General features: G+C 45.6%; 1 protein-coding gene across 2 annotated transcripts in view; it reads left to right on the forward strand.

The window, feature by feature from the left end:
* Window positions 1-14,035, forward strand: part of LOC109865841 (kelch-like ECH-associated protein 1B) — a 520,109-nt gene extending 506,074 nt beyond the window's left edge. The window contains exons 1-9 of one of the 2 annotated variants that reach the window (XM_031799325.1): window positions 1,696-2,022; window positions 2,216-3,346; window positions 3,810-3,911; window positions 5,367-5,612; window positions 7,087-7,383; window positions 8,022-8,401; window positions 10,262-10,467; window positions 10,744-10,920; window positions 11,836-14,035. In XM_031799325.1, the coding sequence (XP_031655185.1) occupies window positions 3,140-3,346; window positions 3,810-3,911; window positions 5,367-5,612; window positions 7,087-7,383; window positions 8,022-8,401; window positions 10,262-10,467; window positions 10,744-10,920; window positions 11,836-12,113 (1,893 nt within the window). In that variant the 5' untranslated portion in view covers window positions 1,696-2,022; window positions 2,216-3,139 and the 3' untranslated portion in view covers window positions 12,114-14,035. Of the gene's footprint in view, window positions 1-1,695; window positions 2,023-2,215; window positions 3,347-3,809; window positions 3,912-5,366; window positions 5,613-7,086; window positions 7,384-8,021; window positions 8,402-10,261; window positions 10,468-10,743; window positions 10,921-11,835 lie in introns of those variants that run through there. The other variant, XM_031799324.1, reaches the window with a different exon arrangement.
* Window positions 14,036-14,976: the final 941 nt, after the last annotated feature.

Raw genomic sequence — 14,976 nt, forward strand, 5'->3', positions numbered from 1 at the left:
GTTAGTTTGTTGTAATTCTCCAGAACAACCCCTTCTTTATTTGGTGAGAGACCACCCGCCAAGCTAAATAAATATACACACACTCAGTTGGATCTATTTGTATTTTGTTTCATGTTAGTCTGTCCAACTCATAAATGTCCACCCTGTTAAATATGTTTGATGTAGAAGTCATTTAAGCTCAATCTTGCTCGCTCACAGTGTGATGGCTAATTTAGGCTCACCTTTCCACCCTGTTAGGATTATGCTCCTAAGGTTAAAAAATAATAATAATTAAGTGCCTGAGCTTGACCAATATGTTTATCTGAAAGTCAAAAGTCCTTTTTCTGAACTTTTTTCTAAAGTTACAAGGTCCAAAAGGCATGCATTGTAGGAACGACCCAACTTGACTTTAGTTAGGCCTACACACATAATATATCACAGTGTCCAATGTAAGCATTGTCTTCATTACAGAGAATGGTCCAACCACATAATATTAGTCTAATCTTGGTTTCACTTCAGTGAGTTGTACAGGATTTCATGTGATATAGAGGGAGGGTAGTAGAATTACCTAGATAGAGCTGTAGGTAGGCAGACCATACAACTAAGGCTGCGCCCAAGTGGCACCCTGTTCCCTACACTTTTAGGGAAAAAATGGTTCCAAAAGGTTAATTCGGCTGTCCCCATAAGATAACCTGTTCTTGGTTCCAGGTAGAACACTTTTTGGTTCCAAGTATAACCGTTTTTGGTTCCATGTCGAACCCTTTCCACAGAGGGGCAATACTAGGAACCCAACATGGTTATACATGGAACCAACAAGGGTTCTTCAAAGTGTTCTCTTATGGGACAGTCGAAGAACCCTTTTATGTTCTAGGTGGCACCTTCTTTTCTAAGAGTTTACATAGTGCACTACTACTAGAGTCCTATAAGCCCTGGTCAAATGTAGTGCATTATATAGGGAATAGGGTGCCATTTGGGAGGCATGGTAGAACAGGGTAGGCCAGAACTTGTTCTCCAGCCCTTCAGTTCAGCCAGTCAGTTCTCTTATCTGCTTGTACAGGTAATCATTATGTGGCAAAATGTAACATTGCAGTTATGTTACCCACTCAGGCCAGAGCAGCTGCAATAACACGATAACAATTGTTGCTGAGTAACTATGACTGTCTCTATAGTGACTTTTTTGTATTGGCCTAGTTGTGAACGAACAGGCTTTAACACCTGTATAGCCTGTAGCTTACTTATTCGTGTGTGTGTGTGTGGTGAGGTTATTTTCCTACTCTCCACTGCTGTAGCCAGATTGGTCACAGGACAGTCCAGGGAAGGAAAAAAAACACTCAGTCACGATGACTAATTCAATTCTGCCCTAATTTAAGTCACTCACTCCGTCTTCCTCAGTAGGAAAGTACGTCACTCGGATCAGACTCTCGACCAGTGGTTGGGCTATCTTACCCACTCCCCGCCAGAGCTGGGTTCAGACTCTTTTACAAACCTTTCAAATACGCTGAGCATTTGCTCTAGTCTGCCTGAAGAGCCAGATGGGTGGGGTTTGCACTTTTGAGACGTCTCTATTGGTTCCATTGCAGCAGGTACGCTCAATCAAGCATATATGCAATATTTGAAATGATTTCTAATAGTATTTGAACCCAGGTCTGGGGGGGGGGGGGACTCTGCATTCCCTTGTGTGGAATCTGTGGAGACACCCAAGCTCTCCTAGAGCTGTGATGTTGTCTAAAAGCACATTGACTCTAGTCACAGTGACTAAGAGAAACTGTGACCCCTCCCAAGAGGATCCATGAGTGTGACTGTAAACTCTTTGATTACCTTAAAGGTATATCTATCTATGTTGTATCTCTTCCTGTTCTAGGACACTTTTGTTCTGACTGGAGTGATTGAGGTTGGATGGCTTCGGAATGTTATTTAGCTGAGTCATTCGCTTGTCGTAGAACATACTAAATCACTCTCAAATGAAAGTTCTACCTGTTTTGATCAGACATGGAAATCAGTGCTAAAAACAAATTAAAGGAAGATGGTGAACAAGCTATGAAGGTAAGATACTGACATTTTGGTGCAGGTACAGCCAACTAGCGCAAAAATATTATTTAAATATTGTCAGTACGATATATCATCAAAATGTATATCCCGATATGAAAATGTATTGATTTCTTTCCCCCATCACTATTAGATCAACCCTGTTCACCCTAACACCTAACTGTCCTGTCTTTTCTCTCTTCTCTTCTAGTTGCCAACGGCACCCAGACCTTCCCAGTAAATACAACAGTGCAATTTGAGATTCCAGAGCGGGGCGACTTCTGGGAAAGCTTCTAGAGTGGAGCAACTGATCAACCAAACTAAACTGAGCTCTCCCCCCTCCTCATTCCTGAATCCTCAGGGCTGCTAGCTTACGCTGACGACATTTTTGGCACCTGCTCTTTTTTTTCTCTCTCCACAGAGTTTTAGGAGTTTCCACCCCTCTACTACCCTATCCTTGTCCCTCTTCTACCCAACTTCTGGCAGAAGTGTAGCTCCATGAGCTAAGTCCTGATTTATAATTATGACCACCATTGAAGATGCAGTAGTATATTAGTGTCTGTTTTTTCGGACTCGCTGCATACCTCCTGCCAAAAAGACCATACGTCTTGCTGTTCCTTTAATTAAAAGAGAAAGAGAAGAGAAGTTTACTCAAGGGCAGGTGGGAGAGAATCTAGAACACTGATGTCATAAATCGTGGTGGATAACGATTGGCCTGGTTATAACATACATAACCATGACTGGCAGTTCATGTAGAAGAAGTATTTTTTTAGTTTTACAATAGCACCTGATTGTGCACTATGGCTGGGCTTGTGGAATAAGTAAGACTGTACAAAAAACTCTTATAGACACAATGGCTGGAATTGAAGAATAAGGAGTAAGGGCTAAGAAACCGTCTTTCGGACCTTTCTAAGAAAGCCGATTTAATACTCTCTGAACTCTACAGTCACAGACATACCAGAAAAGGGTCGTAGCCTTCTACAATCCCCCAATAGCTCCTCCAGTTGAACATTTCCCTAGTGTCTCCTTGCCCCTCAGTGAGCAAGGATGTCCGGCAGCAGTCACTCCCAACACTGTTCTTAGTTGTTGTCACAGCTTCAACAGAAGCACCAGGAAGGATCCTTCGTCAGTCAGGATGTCTAATGAGTGCCCGACGGAGTGCAAGGCGGTGGTGACGCCGTCGACGCGCAACGGCCACCGCGTCTTCAGCTACACGCTGGAGAGCCACACGGCGGCCGCCTTCGGCATCATGAACGAGCTGCGGCTGGACGGCCAGCTGTGCGACGTGACGCTTCGTGTGTGCTACAACGACCTGGAGGCTGTGGACTTCGTGGCACACAAGGTGTGTAGCATTGTGTCAACGGTTATGCTGTGGATGGAGTCGGGTGTAGCGGTAACGCTCCTGACTTCGGACTACTCCTGCCCCCTTGGCGATAGGGGGGTCTGTGCCCTTCTCTTCTAGTCATCATGCTTTGTCTATCCCCAGATTGGTTTCTGTCTGTGAAACTCCCCCAAAAAATGTCGGGGGAAAAATTATGTTTGGCACTCCGATCTTTAAAGCTCCAATGCAGCTGTTTTTTATTCATTTTTTAAAATCTCAAATCGTTTCTGGTTAACAATTAAGGACCTTACTGTGATTGTTTTCAATTAAAATTGTAAAAAATAAACAAAAATAGCTTCCTAGCAAAGAGCAATTTCTCAAGCAAGAATGTTGATAGGACTGTCTGGGAGTGGTCTGAATGGGGAGGGGGAAACTGATACAGTTGATATGTTTGAGATATCAAGCTGACAGTTCACGTCTACAGGTGGTGCTGGCATCGTCCTCTCCGGTCTTCAGAGCCATGTTCACCAACGGCCTGAAGGAGTGTGGGATGGAGGTGGTGCCCATCGAGGGGATACACCCCCGGGTGAGTGTTACAACACACAGGCATGTAATAAACCTTTCTAGCTGTTGGCCTAAAGTAAAGTGTTAACCAATTCTATGCAAACCAACTGTGTTTTCATGTGAGTAATAGTAGTGAAGACTGGATAGATGAGGGAGACCTGCGTAAGTAGGAGGGTGGGAAGGCTGCCTTTCATCCAGGTAGAGCTGACTTTTAGAAGTCCCAGTTGTAATTATCCACGTTGCATTCAAGATAGGAAAGCAGTCGCTCCACGTTTTCCTACGAGGGACCAAAGACTGACTCCATAAGAAAGACAGTTGTATTTCAGTGGTAAAAATATGTGCTCGCACACACACACACACACACACACACACACACACACACACACACACACACACACCTGCTTTTATCGCTGGCTTCTATGTTCCAGCTGGTGCGTACAGCCCCACTGAGTTATCTCCGAGAGATCGTAATCATGCCGCTGCCTTTAGACACGCAGACACACCAAGCTCACAGAGAGCGCAGGATTAGCCATGTTGACTAATGAGGGAACTGATAAACCAGCAGCTCTCTGACTGCTCTCTGTCATAGGCGAACTCAGAACTGTGCCACACTGCCACGGCTTTGATAGTATTTATTGTGTTACTATTTTTATTTGAGAATTGTCTTTGTCTAAATCTGCATTATTGGGAAAGGGCTCATAACTAAGCATTTCACGGTGAAGTCTACACCTGTTGTATTCAGCGCATGTGACAAATACAATTTGATTCGATCGGTTTTATTTGATTGTGTAGTTCCTCAGTACTGAGGCAGATTGTGTCAGTCTGGAACCTCATGCAACAATAATGATGTAATTGAAGGGCCTCCCGGGTGGTTAAGGGCGCTGTACTGCAGCGCCAGCTGTGCCACCAGAGACTCTGGGTTTGCGCCCAGGCTCTGTCGCAGGTCCGTGGGGCGACGCACAATTGGCCTAGAGTCGTCCGGGTTAGGGAGGGTTTGGCCGGTAGGGATATCCTTGTCTCATCGGGCACCAACGACCCCTGTGGCAGGCCGGGCGCAGTGCGCGCCAACCAAGGTTGCCAGGTGCACAGTGTTTCCTCCGACACATTGGTGCGGCTGGCTTCCGGGTTGGAAGGCGCTGTGTTAAGAAGCAGTGCGGCTTGGTTGGGTTGTGTATCGGAGGATGCATGACTTTCAACCTTCGTCTCTAGCGATGAGACAAGATAGTAGCTACTAAACAATTGGATACCATGAAATTGGGGAGAAAAAAGGGGTAAAATAAAAAAAATCATGATGTAATCACTGTCTTCCTGTCTCTTCTAACTGTTCTAACTACTCTCGTCTCATTCTCTCTCACCTGCCCTCCACTCTCTTTTCCATCTGTCCCATCTCTTCTCTCCATCTCCAATCTTTTCTCTTCCTTTCTCTCTCTGCAAATCCCTCCTTCTCTCTCCACATCCCTCCTTCTCTCTCTCTCAGGTGATGGGCAGGCTGATAGAGTTTGCCTACACGGCCAGCATCTCTGTTGGGGAGAAGTGTGTGATCCACGTCATGAACGGCGCCGTCATGTACCAGATTGACAGCGTGGTAAAGGCCTGCTGCGACTTCCTGGTCACGCAGCTGGACCCTAGCAACGCCATCGGCATAGCCAGCTTCGCCGAGCAGATCAGCTGCACGGAGCTCCATCAGAAAGCTCGGGAATATATCTACATGAACTTCAGCCAGGTATGTGGTGTAGATACTGTCTTCTGGATTTGAGCAAATATCTACTTCCCCAGGGTCGGATGACCTCATGGATACTATTTTTATGTCTCGGCATCTAGTATGAAGGAAGTTGGAGGTAGTTTCGCAAGCCAAAGCTAACAAGCATGTAATGACCTCTAATATCCTTCATACTGGACACAGGGACATAAAATGGTATCCACGAGTTCATCTGACTCTGGGGAAGTAAATAACAAGCTTCATCGCCAACATCCCGAAGTATCCTTTTAAAACAGTTAGCTTTAGCCCCCTCACAACTGATTCAGGATCAGCTTTGCCTAACCTCGTTCTTTGGGTTTTGCGATTCTCCAAACCATAGAGAGAGAATCCTTTTAAACTCATGAGGGGAGTGAACAAGTACACACTTCGGAGAGAATGATAGTCTCTTTTCTTGGAAGTTGGAGTTGGAAAAGTTCAGTATCCAGAGCATGCTCACTGTTGATGGTACGAAGTGTTTCACCATGACACTTTGCTCCTTGACCTTTCGATATGCCCTATGGGTTCCCCCAGGAAATAACCACGTCGCCTGACTCCGATCAGTTGAAATAATTCAAGCGGATACTGTGCGTCTCTCCTTATCTCCATTTGATATGGATGAGTCATTCAGTCAACCTTATTGTTAGTGTCACCGTCAGGCCATTCAGCTGCTATACAGATGAATGGCTTTTCTCAGATCTGTAGTCTCTTCCTGTAATTGGCGTCTTTGAAAAGCCAGAGTCCGTTTCCTCAACTGACTCGCTGTGTTTAGTTAAGGGAAACGTCAAGGCTTTGCGAGGGTGGAGCACCACCACCTGCACCACAGCGTGTCATCACTGAACAAATAGTCTCAGCTGTTACTTTGCACCATCTTCGTTTCTTTTCTGCTTTGGCCCTTGAACACTCAACATGAATAATCCTACTATTGTGTGGTAGTGGGTTAGGTGAGTGTGTGTTGGGTTAGTTTTGTGCGTGAGTTGGGTGAGTCGTGTGGAATCAGCGCGTTGTGTGGACGGGCTCATGGGGGTTTACCTGTATGTTCAATGTACAGGCAGTCAGTCTGCATGACTTCACAGGGAGTCAGACTGAAACTGTAACCATAGAAGAGCTGGTTGGCTGGCTGGTTAACAGGAAGAGATGTCTCATATATTCTGCAAAGATCACTGATTGTCTCTCACACACACACAAACACACACACACACACACACTCCCACAACCAAAATAATGATCATGAGTCATAATAAGATGAATACCAAAGGTGTACTGTGTGATTCAGTGTACTCCATTGAATACAAATGTTTTCAAAATGCTGCGTTACTCCACTTTTTAATTCTAAAAGCCTAACAATTGCCCATGAACCATATCCAATAACCCCTTGTTATTCTCCATGGCTTCATTTTAGACTGGCAACCAAGTGATGCCTTTCTTAGAACAGCCTCCTTCTCCTCCTTCTCACCTTTAGGTGGCGACCCAGGAGGAGTTCTTCAACCTCTCCCAATGCCAGCTGGTCACTCTCATCAGCCGCGACGAACTCAACGTGCGCTGTGAGTCGGTGGTCTTTCAGGCTTGTGTGGCGTGGGTCCGGTACGACCGGGAGAACCGGCGGCCCTACGTCCAGGCCCTGCTCCAGGCCGTGCGGTGCCACTCCCTCACCCCACACTTCCTCCAAGCCCAGCTGCAGTCTCTGGAGTGGGACGACCAGTGTAAAGACTACCTGGCTCAGATCTTCCAGGACCTCACCCTCCACAAGCCCACCAAGGTGAGATGGTTGGTTGGTATTTTGGGTAATAAAACCTGTTTACAGTTAAAGTTCTAAAGCCTCCATTGTTTCTGATGTGCATCAATGACCTTGCTGCTGTATCTAGCACTTAACGTCCAATACTGATGCCAAGAACCCTGATTTAAATAACGTTTAAAAAAACTACAAAGCTGGCCTCCCGAGTGGCGCAGCGGTCTGAGGCGTCACTACAGACCCGGGTTCAATCCCAGGCTGTGTCACAACCGGCCGTGAAAGGGAGTCCCATAGGGCGGCGCACAATTGGCCCAGCGTCGTCTCAGTTAGGGGAGGGTTTGGCCGGGGGGGGGGCTTTACTTGGCTCATCGCTCTCTCCTTGTGGCGGGCCGGGCTCCTGCAGGCTGACATCAGTCGTAAGTTGAACAGTGTTTCCTCCAACACATTGGTGAAGCTGACTTCCGGGATAAACGGGCGGGTGTTAAGGAGAGTGGTTTGGCGGGTCATCGACCTTCGCCTCTCCAGAGTCCGTTGGGCAGCAATGAGACAAGATCGGAATTGACATTGGGAGGGAAAAAAGGGGATATATATATTTCCAATGTATTTGTCTCCAAGGTAATCTCCTGATGGATCAATTGATTGATACATTTATGTGGTCCTCCTAGGTGATCTCGTGCCGCACGCCCAAAGTGCCCCAGCTCATCTACACGGCAGGGGGATACTTCCGTCAGTCCCTGTCCTATCTGGAAGCCTACAACCCCTGTACTGGGGCCTGGCTGAGGCTAGCTGACCTTCAGGTCCCCCGGAGTGGCCTGGCTGCCGTGGTCATCTCTGGGCTGTTCTACGCTGTCGGAGGAAGGAACAACGCTCCTGACGGGAATATGGACTCCAACACGTTGGATTGTTATAATCCCATGAACAACTGCTGGTTGCCTTGTGCTCCCATGAGTGTACCCAGGAACAGGATAGGAGTGGGGGTGATTGACGGGATGATCTATGCTGTCGGAGGGTCGCATGGATGTATTCATCATAACAGCGTGGAGAGGTTCGTAGAACTGAGATCTGGTTGGGAGGTTTGATGAAGGGAGCGGGAGTTGCGTTTTTGTGTCCTTAGGTTGGGGTTATGATTGGAACAGTGCCCTTTGTGCCATAGGACTTGCTCTTTTCTGCGCGGAGCAAAGTGATGTTATACAAGGAAGTAAACTCAGCAAAAAAAGAAATGACCCTTTTTCAGGACCCTGTCTTTCAAAGATAATTTGTAAAAATCCAAGTAACTTCACAGATCTTCATTGTAAAAGGTTTAAACACTGTTTCCCATGCTTGTTCAATGAACCATAAACAATTAATGAACATGCACCTGTGGAACGGTCGTTAAGACACTAACAGCTCACAGACGGTAGGCAATTAAGGTCACAGTTATGAAAACGTAGGACATTAAAGAGGCCTTTCTACTGACTGAAAAACACCAAAAGAAAGATGCCCAGGGTTCCTGCTCATCTGCGTGAATGTGCCTTAGGCATGCTGCAAGGAGGCATGAGGACTGCAGATGTGGCCAAGGCAATAAATTGCAATGTCCGTACTGTGAAACGCCTAAGACAGCGCTACATGGAGACAGGATGGACAGCTGATCGTCCTCGCGGTGGCAGACCACGTGTAACAACACCTGCACAGGATCGGTACATCCGAACATCACACCTGCGGGACAGGTACATGATGGCAACAACAACTGCCCGAGTTACACCAGGAACGCACAATCCCTCCATCAGTGCTCAGACTGTCTGCAATAGGCTGAGAGAGGCTGGACTGAGGGCTTGTAGGCCTGTTGTAAGGCAGGTCCTCACCAGACACCACCGGCAACAATGTCGCCTATGGGCACAAACCTACCGTTGCTGGACCAGACAGGACTGGCAAAAAGTGCTCTCCACTGACAATTCGCAGTTTTGTCTCACCAGGGGTGATGGTTGGAATCGTGTTTATCGTCGAAGGAATGAGCGTTACACCGAGGCCTGTACTCTGGAGTGGGATCGATTTGGAGGTGGAGGGTCCATCATGGTCTGGGGCGGTGTGTCACAGCATCATCGGACTGAGCTTGTTGTCATTGCAGGCAATCTCAACTCTGTGCGTTTAAGGGAAGACATCATCCCTCAAGTGGTACCCTTCCTGTAGGCTCATCCTGACATGACCCTCAGCATGACAATGTCACCAGCCATACTGCTCATTCTGTGCATGATTTCCTGCAAGACAGGAATATCATTGTAGGCCATGGCCAACGAAGAGCCCGTATCTCAATCTCATTGAGCACATCTGGGACATGTTGGATCGGAGGGTGAGGGCTAGGGCCATCCCCCCCCCAGAAAAGTTTGGGAACTTACAGGTGCCTTGGTGGAAGATTGGGGTAACATCTCACAGCAAGAACTGGAAAATCTGGTGCAGTCCATGAGGAGGAGATGCACTGCAGTATTTAATGCAGCTGGTGGCCAAACCAGATACTGACTGTTACCCCCCTCCCCCTCCCCCCTTTGTTCACGGACACATTATTACATTAGTCACATGTCTGTGGAACCTGTTCAGTTTATGTTTATGTCAGTTTATGTTGTTCAGTTGTTGAATCTTGGTATGTTCATACAAATATTTACACATGTTAAGTTTGCTGAAAACAAATGCAGTTGACAGAGGACTTCTTTTTTTTCTGAGTTTATATACAGTATATATATTTTTTATCTCAAGGAAAGTATTTGTTGTTTGTGCCTAAAAATAAACCAGGAAGAAATTATTTTGATGTCACGATTTTCCAACCTCACACTAAATATAGTCCAGTTGGTTGATTTTGTGGGCGTGTCTCTATCCTGCTCCACAGGTTTTGTCAGTGTGTTTGACTGACTGTGTCTGTCTCTCCCCTCCTCAGGTATGACCCAGACAGGGACCAGTGGCACCTGGTGGCCCCCATGTTGACACGGCGTATCGGGGTGGGCGTGGCGGTCATCAACCGGCTGCTGTACGCGGTGGGCGGGTTCGACGGCACACACCGCCTCTCCTCCTCAGAGTGTTATAACCCAGAGAGGGATGAGTGGAAGAGCATGGCTGCCATGAACACTGTGCGCTCTGGGGCAGGTGAGGAACAAAAGGAGCACATTGACTTTGGACAGAATGTACGGTCTGATTCTCTACCCTTCTCTCGACGCATGTACTTACACGCCCCTTAAGGCACGGACAGGAATATGGTGGAAACTCTCCTGCCATGCTTGCACAAATCCAATGTTTTCAAATCGATTTTAAATGCACTTTCCTGGGTAAAGGGTGGAGATTCAGAGTGAAACCCGCTTGTAGGCCTAAAGTTCCACCTGTATCAAGAAGGCCCTTCTAATAATGAACTTTGACCCATATCAGGTGTGTGTGCGCTGGGGAACCGTATCTACGTGATGGGGGGCTACGACGGCACCAACCAGCTGAACACAGTGGAGCGCTATGACGTTGAGACTGACACCTGGAGCTTTGCAGCCTCCATGAGGCACCGGCGCTCCGCCCTGGGGGTCACCGCGCACCATGGGAAGATCTATGTACTGGGTGGGTATTGTAAAAGCAGGTTCCACTGCAACAATGCTTTAGCGTAATTATGAGTCATTTGCTTCGGGGGCAAGAATTCTTTCTTTGAACACCATAAACAAAGCCCCGGAGTCCTCCCCAAATACCCATTTTGTTTTTGCTATTACATTATGACAGAATCAACCCCCATGTGATGTGCAGTATTTAGTACCACAGTGTTTAGGTCACATTTAGTTTTCCAGTGTCGAAGTATATCTTATTGTTTTTATTTATTGATTTATTTTTTACCATTTGTCTGGTGGTGTCTCACGGAATTGCAGGACTGATTATTGGCAAGTCAGTTTATAATTGGCAGCTAGCTCCATTTGAATGATACAGCAGCAACACCTGGTCAACAGCATCGGCTTTTAGGCCTCCTGCTCCTGCTCCTAGAGGAAAGCGGTGTGAGGTGATGCAGAGGCTCGCCTCGTAGGGCGCTTTTCAGGACTACTGCTGAGGTGTGGTGGTCTTATTTGCGCTTTTACAGTCCCCGAAGCATGACCCAGGTGGGTGCTACCAGCCTGATCTAGAGGAGGAGCTGTGAACATCGACAGACAACGAGATACTTGATGAAGAGCTCCATGGCCTGTCTTGTCAGATGTCTCTACCTCCCTGCCTGGCTGTTCCATCAATGCTTCCTCCGGCCACAATACTACCTTTCTGAACTGCGCCATGATGAAAGACCTTCGCCCAATAACTACCAGATCGTCCTACATTTTTTTGTTGTTAAATTGTTTTATTTTTAAAAGCAACTTTGCGATTCAACGTGTAATGAAAAGCGCCATATAAAATGCATGTATTATTATTTACATTTGAGATACAATTCTCATGTTATAAAAGTGTTTTAAATCCCATCCTATGTCCTAAAGAGTGCTTCTCCTCTCCTCCATTCTACAGGAGGTTATGACGGGAACACGTTCCTGGACAGCGTGGAGTGTTATGACCCGGAGACGGACACGTGGTCGGAGGTGACCCGCATGATGTCGGGACGCAGTGGCGTGGGTGTGGCCGTTACCATGGAGCCCTGCCAAAAGGACCTGGCCCAGTGTCTGAAGCATGAGAGGACGGAGGTCACTGGCGGTTGTGAGGGTGTTAGTTTGGGGTGTTCAGGGACAGGAGGGGACTCTGGATCGCACCATAACTCCAGACACGGTGCCTTCGGCAAGGGGACTTGAGTCGTACACTCTCCACCATCACTGGCTCAGTCCTCTTCAGTCTTCCATGGAAAAGCGCCCTGCCTTGAATAGAAGATGGAAACACAGGTCTTCTGAAAAACACAAGATCGCAGAGGCCCTCCCTAGCCATGTTGGTTTCACACAACTTCAGTCATATGTGACAAGTTGTTTAATGATAAATTGTATATAGTTTATGATCTAGCACGTCGATTCACTCACTGTTCCCGTGATAACAATGCAGATGGGCAAAGTCATAGAAATAGGAGTTCTAGATCATTTAATCTGTTCAAATCTACTTCTATGTGCTCCATCCCATACCACCACAGTAGCACTATAGCGCCCTCTTGGACCAATGTTTCCCTGGTCTACACCAAGAGGAGAAAGGGCTGTACAATATATTTGAAAGGCTACTAACTAACCTCTGTCTACTAAATTAGTAGTCACTTTTTTTCTATTTCAAGACCAGCCTGTGCAGATAAACCAAATATTTTGGGGAGGGGAAGAAATATACAAAATTGCATACCTTCAAACAACAAGAAAGTGTAAGACAAAGTACCTTTTGCTGAGAATTTTCCTGAACAGCAGTAAATGCAAACTTGTAGTGTATTCAAGGTTTAAAAAGGCTTCTAAAGTTTGAATTTTCCACTAAAAAATGTTAGATTTGATTTTACCTAAATGAAAAATGTATCAACCCTACACAAACATGTCCCTTAATTATAATCCACATAATTCACATTTCCTGTTGCTGAAGGATTATTTTCCTGCTGTAGCAACCTGGCTCAAATTAAGATGCTACATCTGTAGTACTTTTGGCAAAGTCTGTGGACAAATGGGGAATTTTAGGGTTTTCCTAATATAAGTGCCATTACTATGCCTGCTGGCATGATTACCACCATCAGTATACAGACCACTCTCTGGTGGCAAGAAAGCACATTGGTGCTTGGGCCAAGGGTTGGAGACTTAGCCTACAGTGGTCGAAGTAGGCCTAGAGAGCCCCAAGACTGAGTCTAGATACTATCGGCTCAGTAGCGTCGCAAACCAACCATAAAGAATTTGTGGGACGGGAATGTACTGAAAAGTGTTTAGAGTAGGGAACTCACAAGGACCGCCCACAAGGACAAAAGAAGTGTCAATTAATTTTCAAACATTACACACAAATATATCTCCAATCTCCCCCCTGCGATTGCTTTTGGGTTTTAACACTCGTACACACATCTGCCCAAACCACGGGTCAAGTGACCATTGTTGTGCATTAAGTCACATTTGATAATGTCACTAAATGGGAAGATGAGAAGAAAAGGGCTGAATCCCAAATGGCACCCTATTCCCTATGTCGTGTACTACGTTTGACCAGAGCCCTATGGACCTTATCAAGAGTAGTGCACTAAATATTTCCTGATGACTCGTACTGAATTGAATTCCGCTGCTCTCACGATGGAGAAGGAATGTCAGTGGGCCGGAGCCTGCCAAAACTAAATTGGGAATAGAGTGCTATTTAGTACAGGCTACTTAAAGAAATGTATTTGTAACAGCGGTTTAATTAAACTACAAAGGTTTTTTTAAGTGATGTTTTGTACATTGATATTATATTCCAATGGAGTCTTGTACAGAAGAATTTAAGACCTGAGGTTTTTTATTTATTAATTTTGTCCTTTTTTTCTTGTTTGCTTTGACTGACTATGACTTTGTATTACAATTGGACTCTATTGTTTTCCTGCTAATGAGAAGCATGCATTGTATTTAGGCATGCCTGTTGAATGCCTACATTTGTAAAGAAAGGTTGCCTCTTTTGAAAGGGACTTTTTTTTCTCTTCTTAGTAGTTAAAGAAATAGAATATTTAAAGAAATGCTTTGTACATTTTTCAGCAAACAAACACTGTACAAAACACAGTGTATATTAAAATATGTTTATTTTAACAGTGGCATATGTTTCTTTGTCGAAATCCCAGTTCTGGGCTCATATTCACACAGTCTGATTTAGAAGTGCTGATTATAGGATACGTTTTTGCCTTTTCGATCAAAATGAAGAGGGTGATCTGAGCCTAGTTTAGCAATACTCCAATTAGCATTGAGAGAAAGGCACCTGAATCCGGTTCGTTAGAACCATCGATGAACTTGGCCTTACGATACTTTCGGGAAACCGGGCCCTGATCAGGGAGTGTCTGCACAAAGACAGTACAGTACGACTATGGGCAGAAACTGCTTCTCCAATAGAAATCCCCGATCACGCTCGTAGGCGATGTCATGGCGACTTTGGCTGGCTAAGATCATGCGCAGAGACACGTAATCAGTTCTAACCATCGTCTCGTGTCAAATCAAAGGCATGCCTTCGATATATCGTTGTTTTTGACGAACATGAGAACTTGTCAGTTTGTCACTTTCAGGAGGTTAGTCATAACATGCTCAGCTACTTAAGACATTGTCTCGAATCTCGGTTGTGCCTTTCAGATTTCGAAAACGTTTACAACCAAGGAATCATTTTTCCACTTCTGTAATTGACTTTTCTAACGCCAAACTCCGGCATGGTCTGCTTCACAAGCGTTCCCAGAAGTCTCGCAATATTGCACCTCTGGGTTTAGAAACTCTGTGGTCTGCATCGTGTTGCCACAAGATGGCGCCTAAACACAGATTTTCGTCATACCACCAGATGGCCACGATATCACAAGTTATTGATGATAACATTGATGATGTGGATTTTTGATTAAATTTGTAATATTAAAATAATAGTTAACATATTTTACTATTAAGGGTTTGTTTCATATTTGTTCAATATTATTTCTTATTTTATAATAGCTGTAGGCTGTAAACCAAGTAATTAATTGTACGTACTGGCCATTCATGATGACTTGACATTTCACATTCC

The sequence above is a fragment of the Oncorhynchus kisutch genome, linkage group LG20 (assembly GCF_002021735.2).
Source record: "Oncorhynchus kisutch isolate 150728-3 linkage group LG20, Okis_V2, whole genome shotgun sequence".
Classification (NCBI taxonomy): domain Eukaryota; kingdom Metazoa; phylum Chordata; class Actinopteri; order Salmoniformes; family Salmonidae; genus Oncorhynchus; species Oncorhynchus kisutch.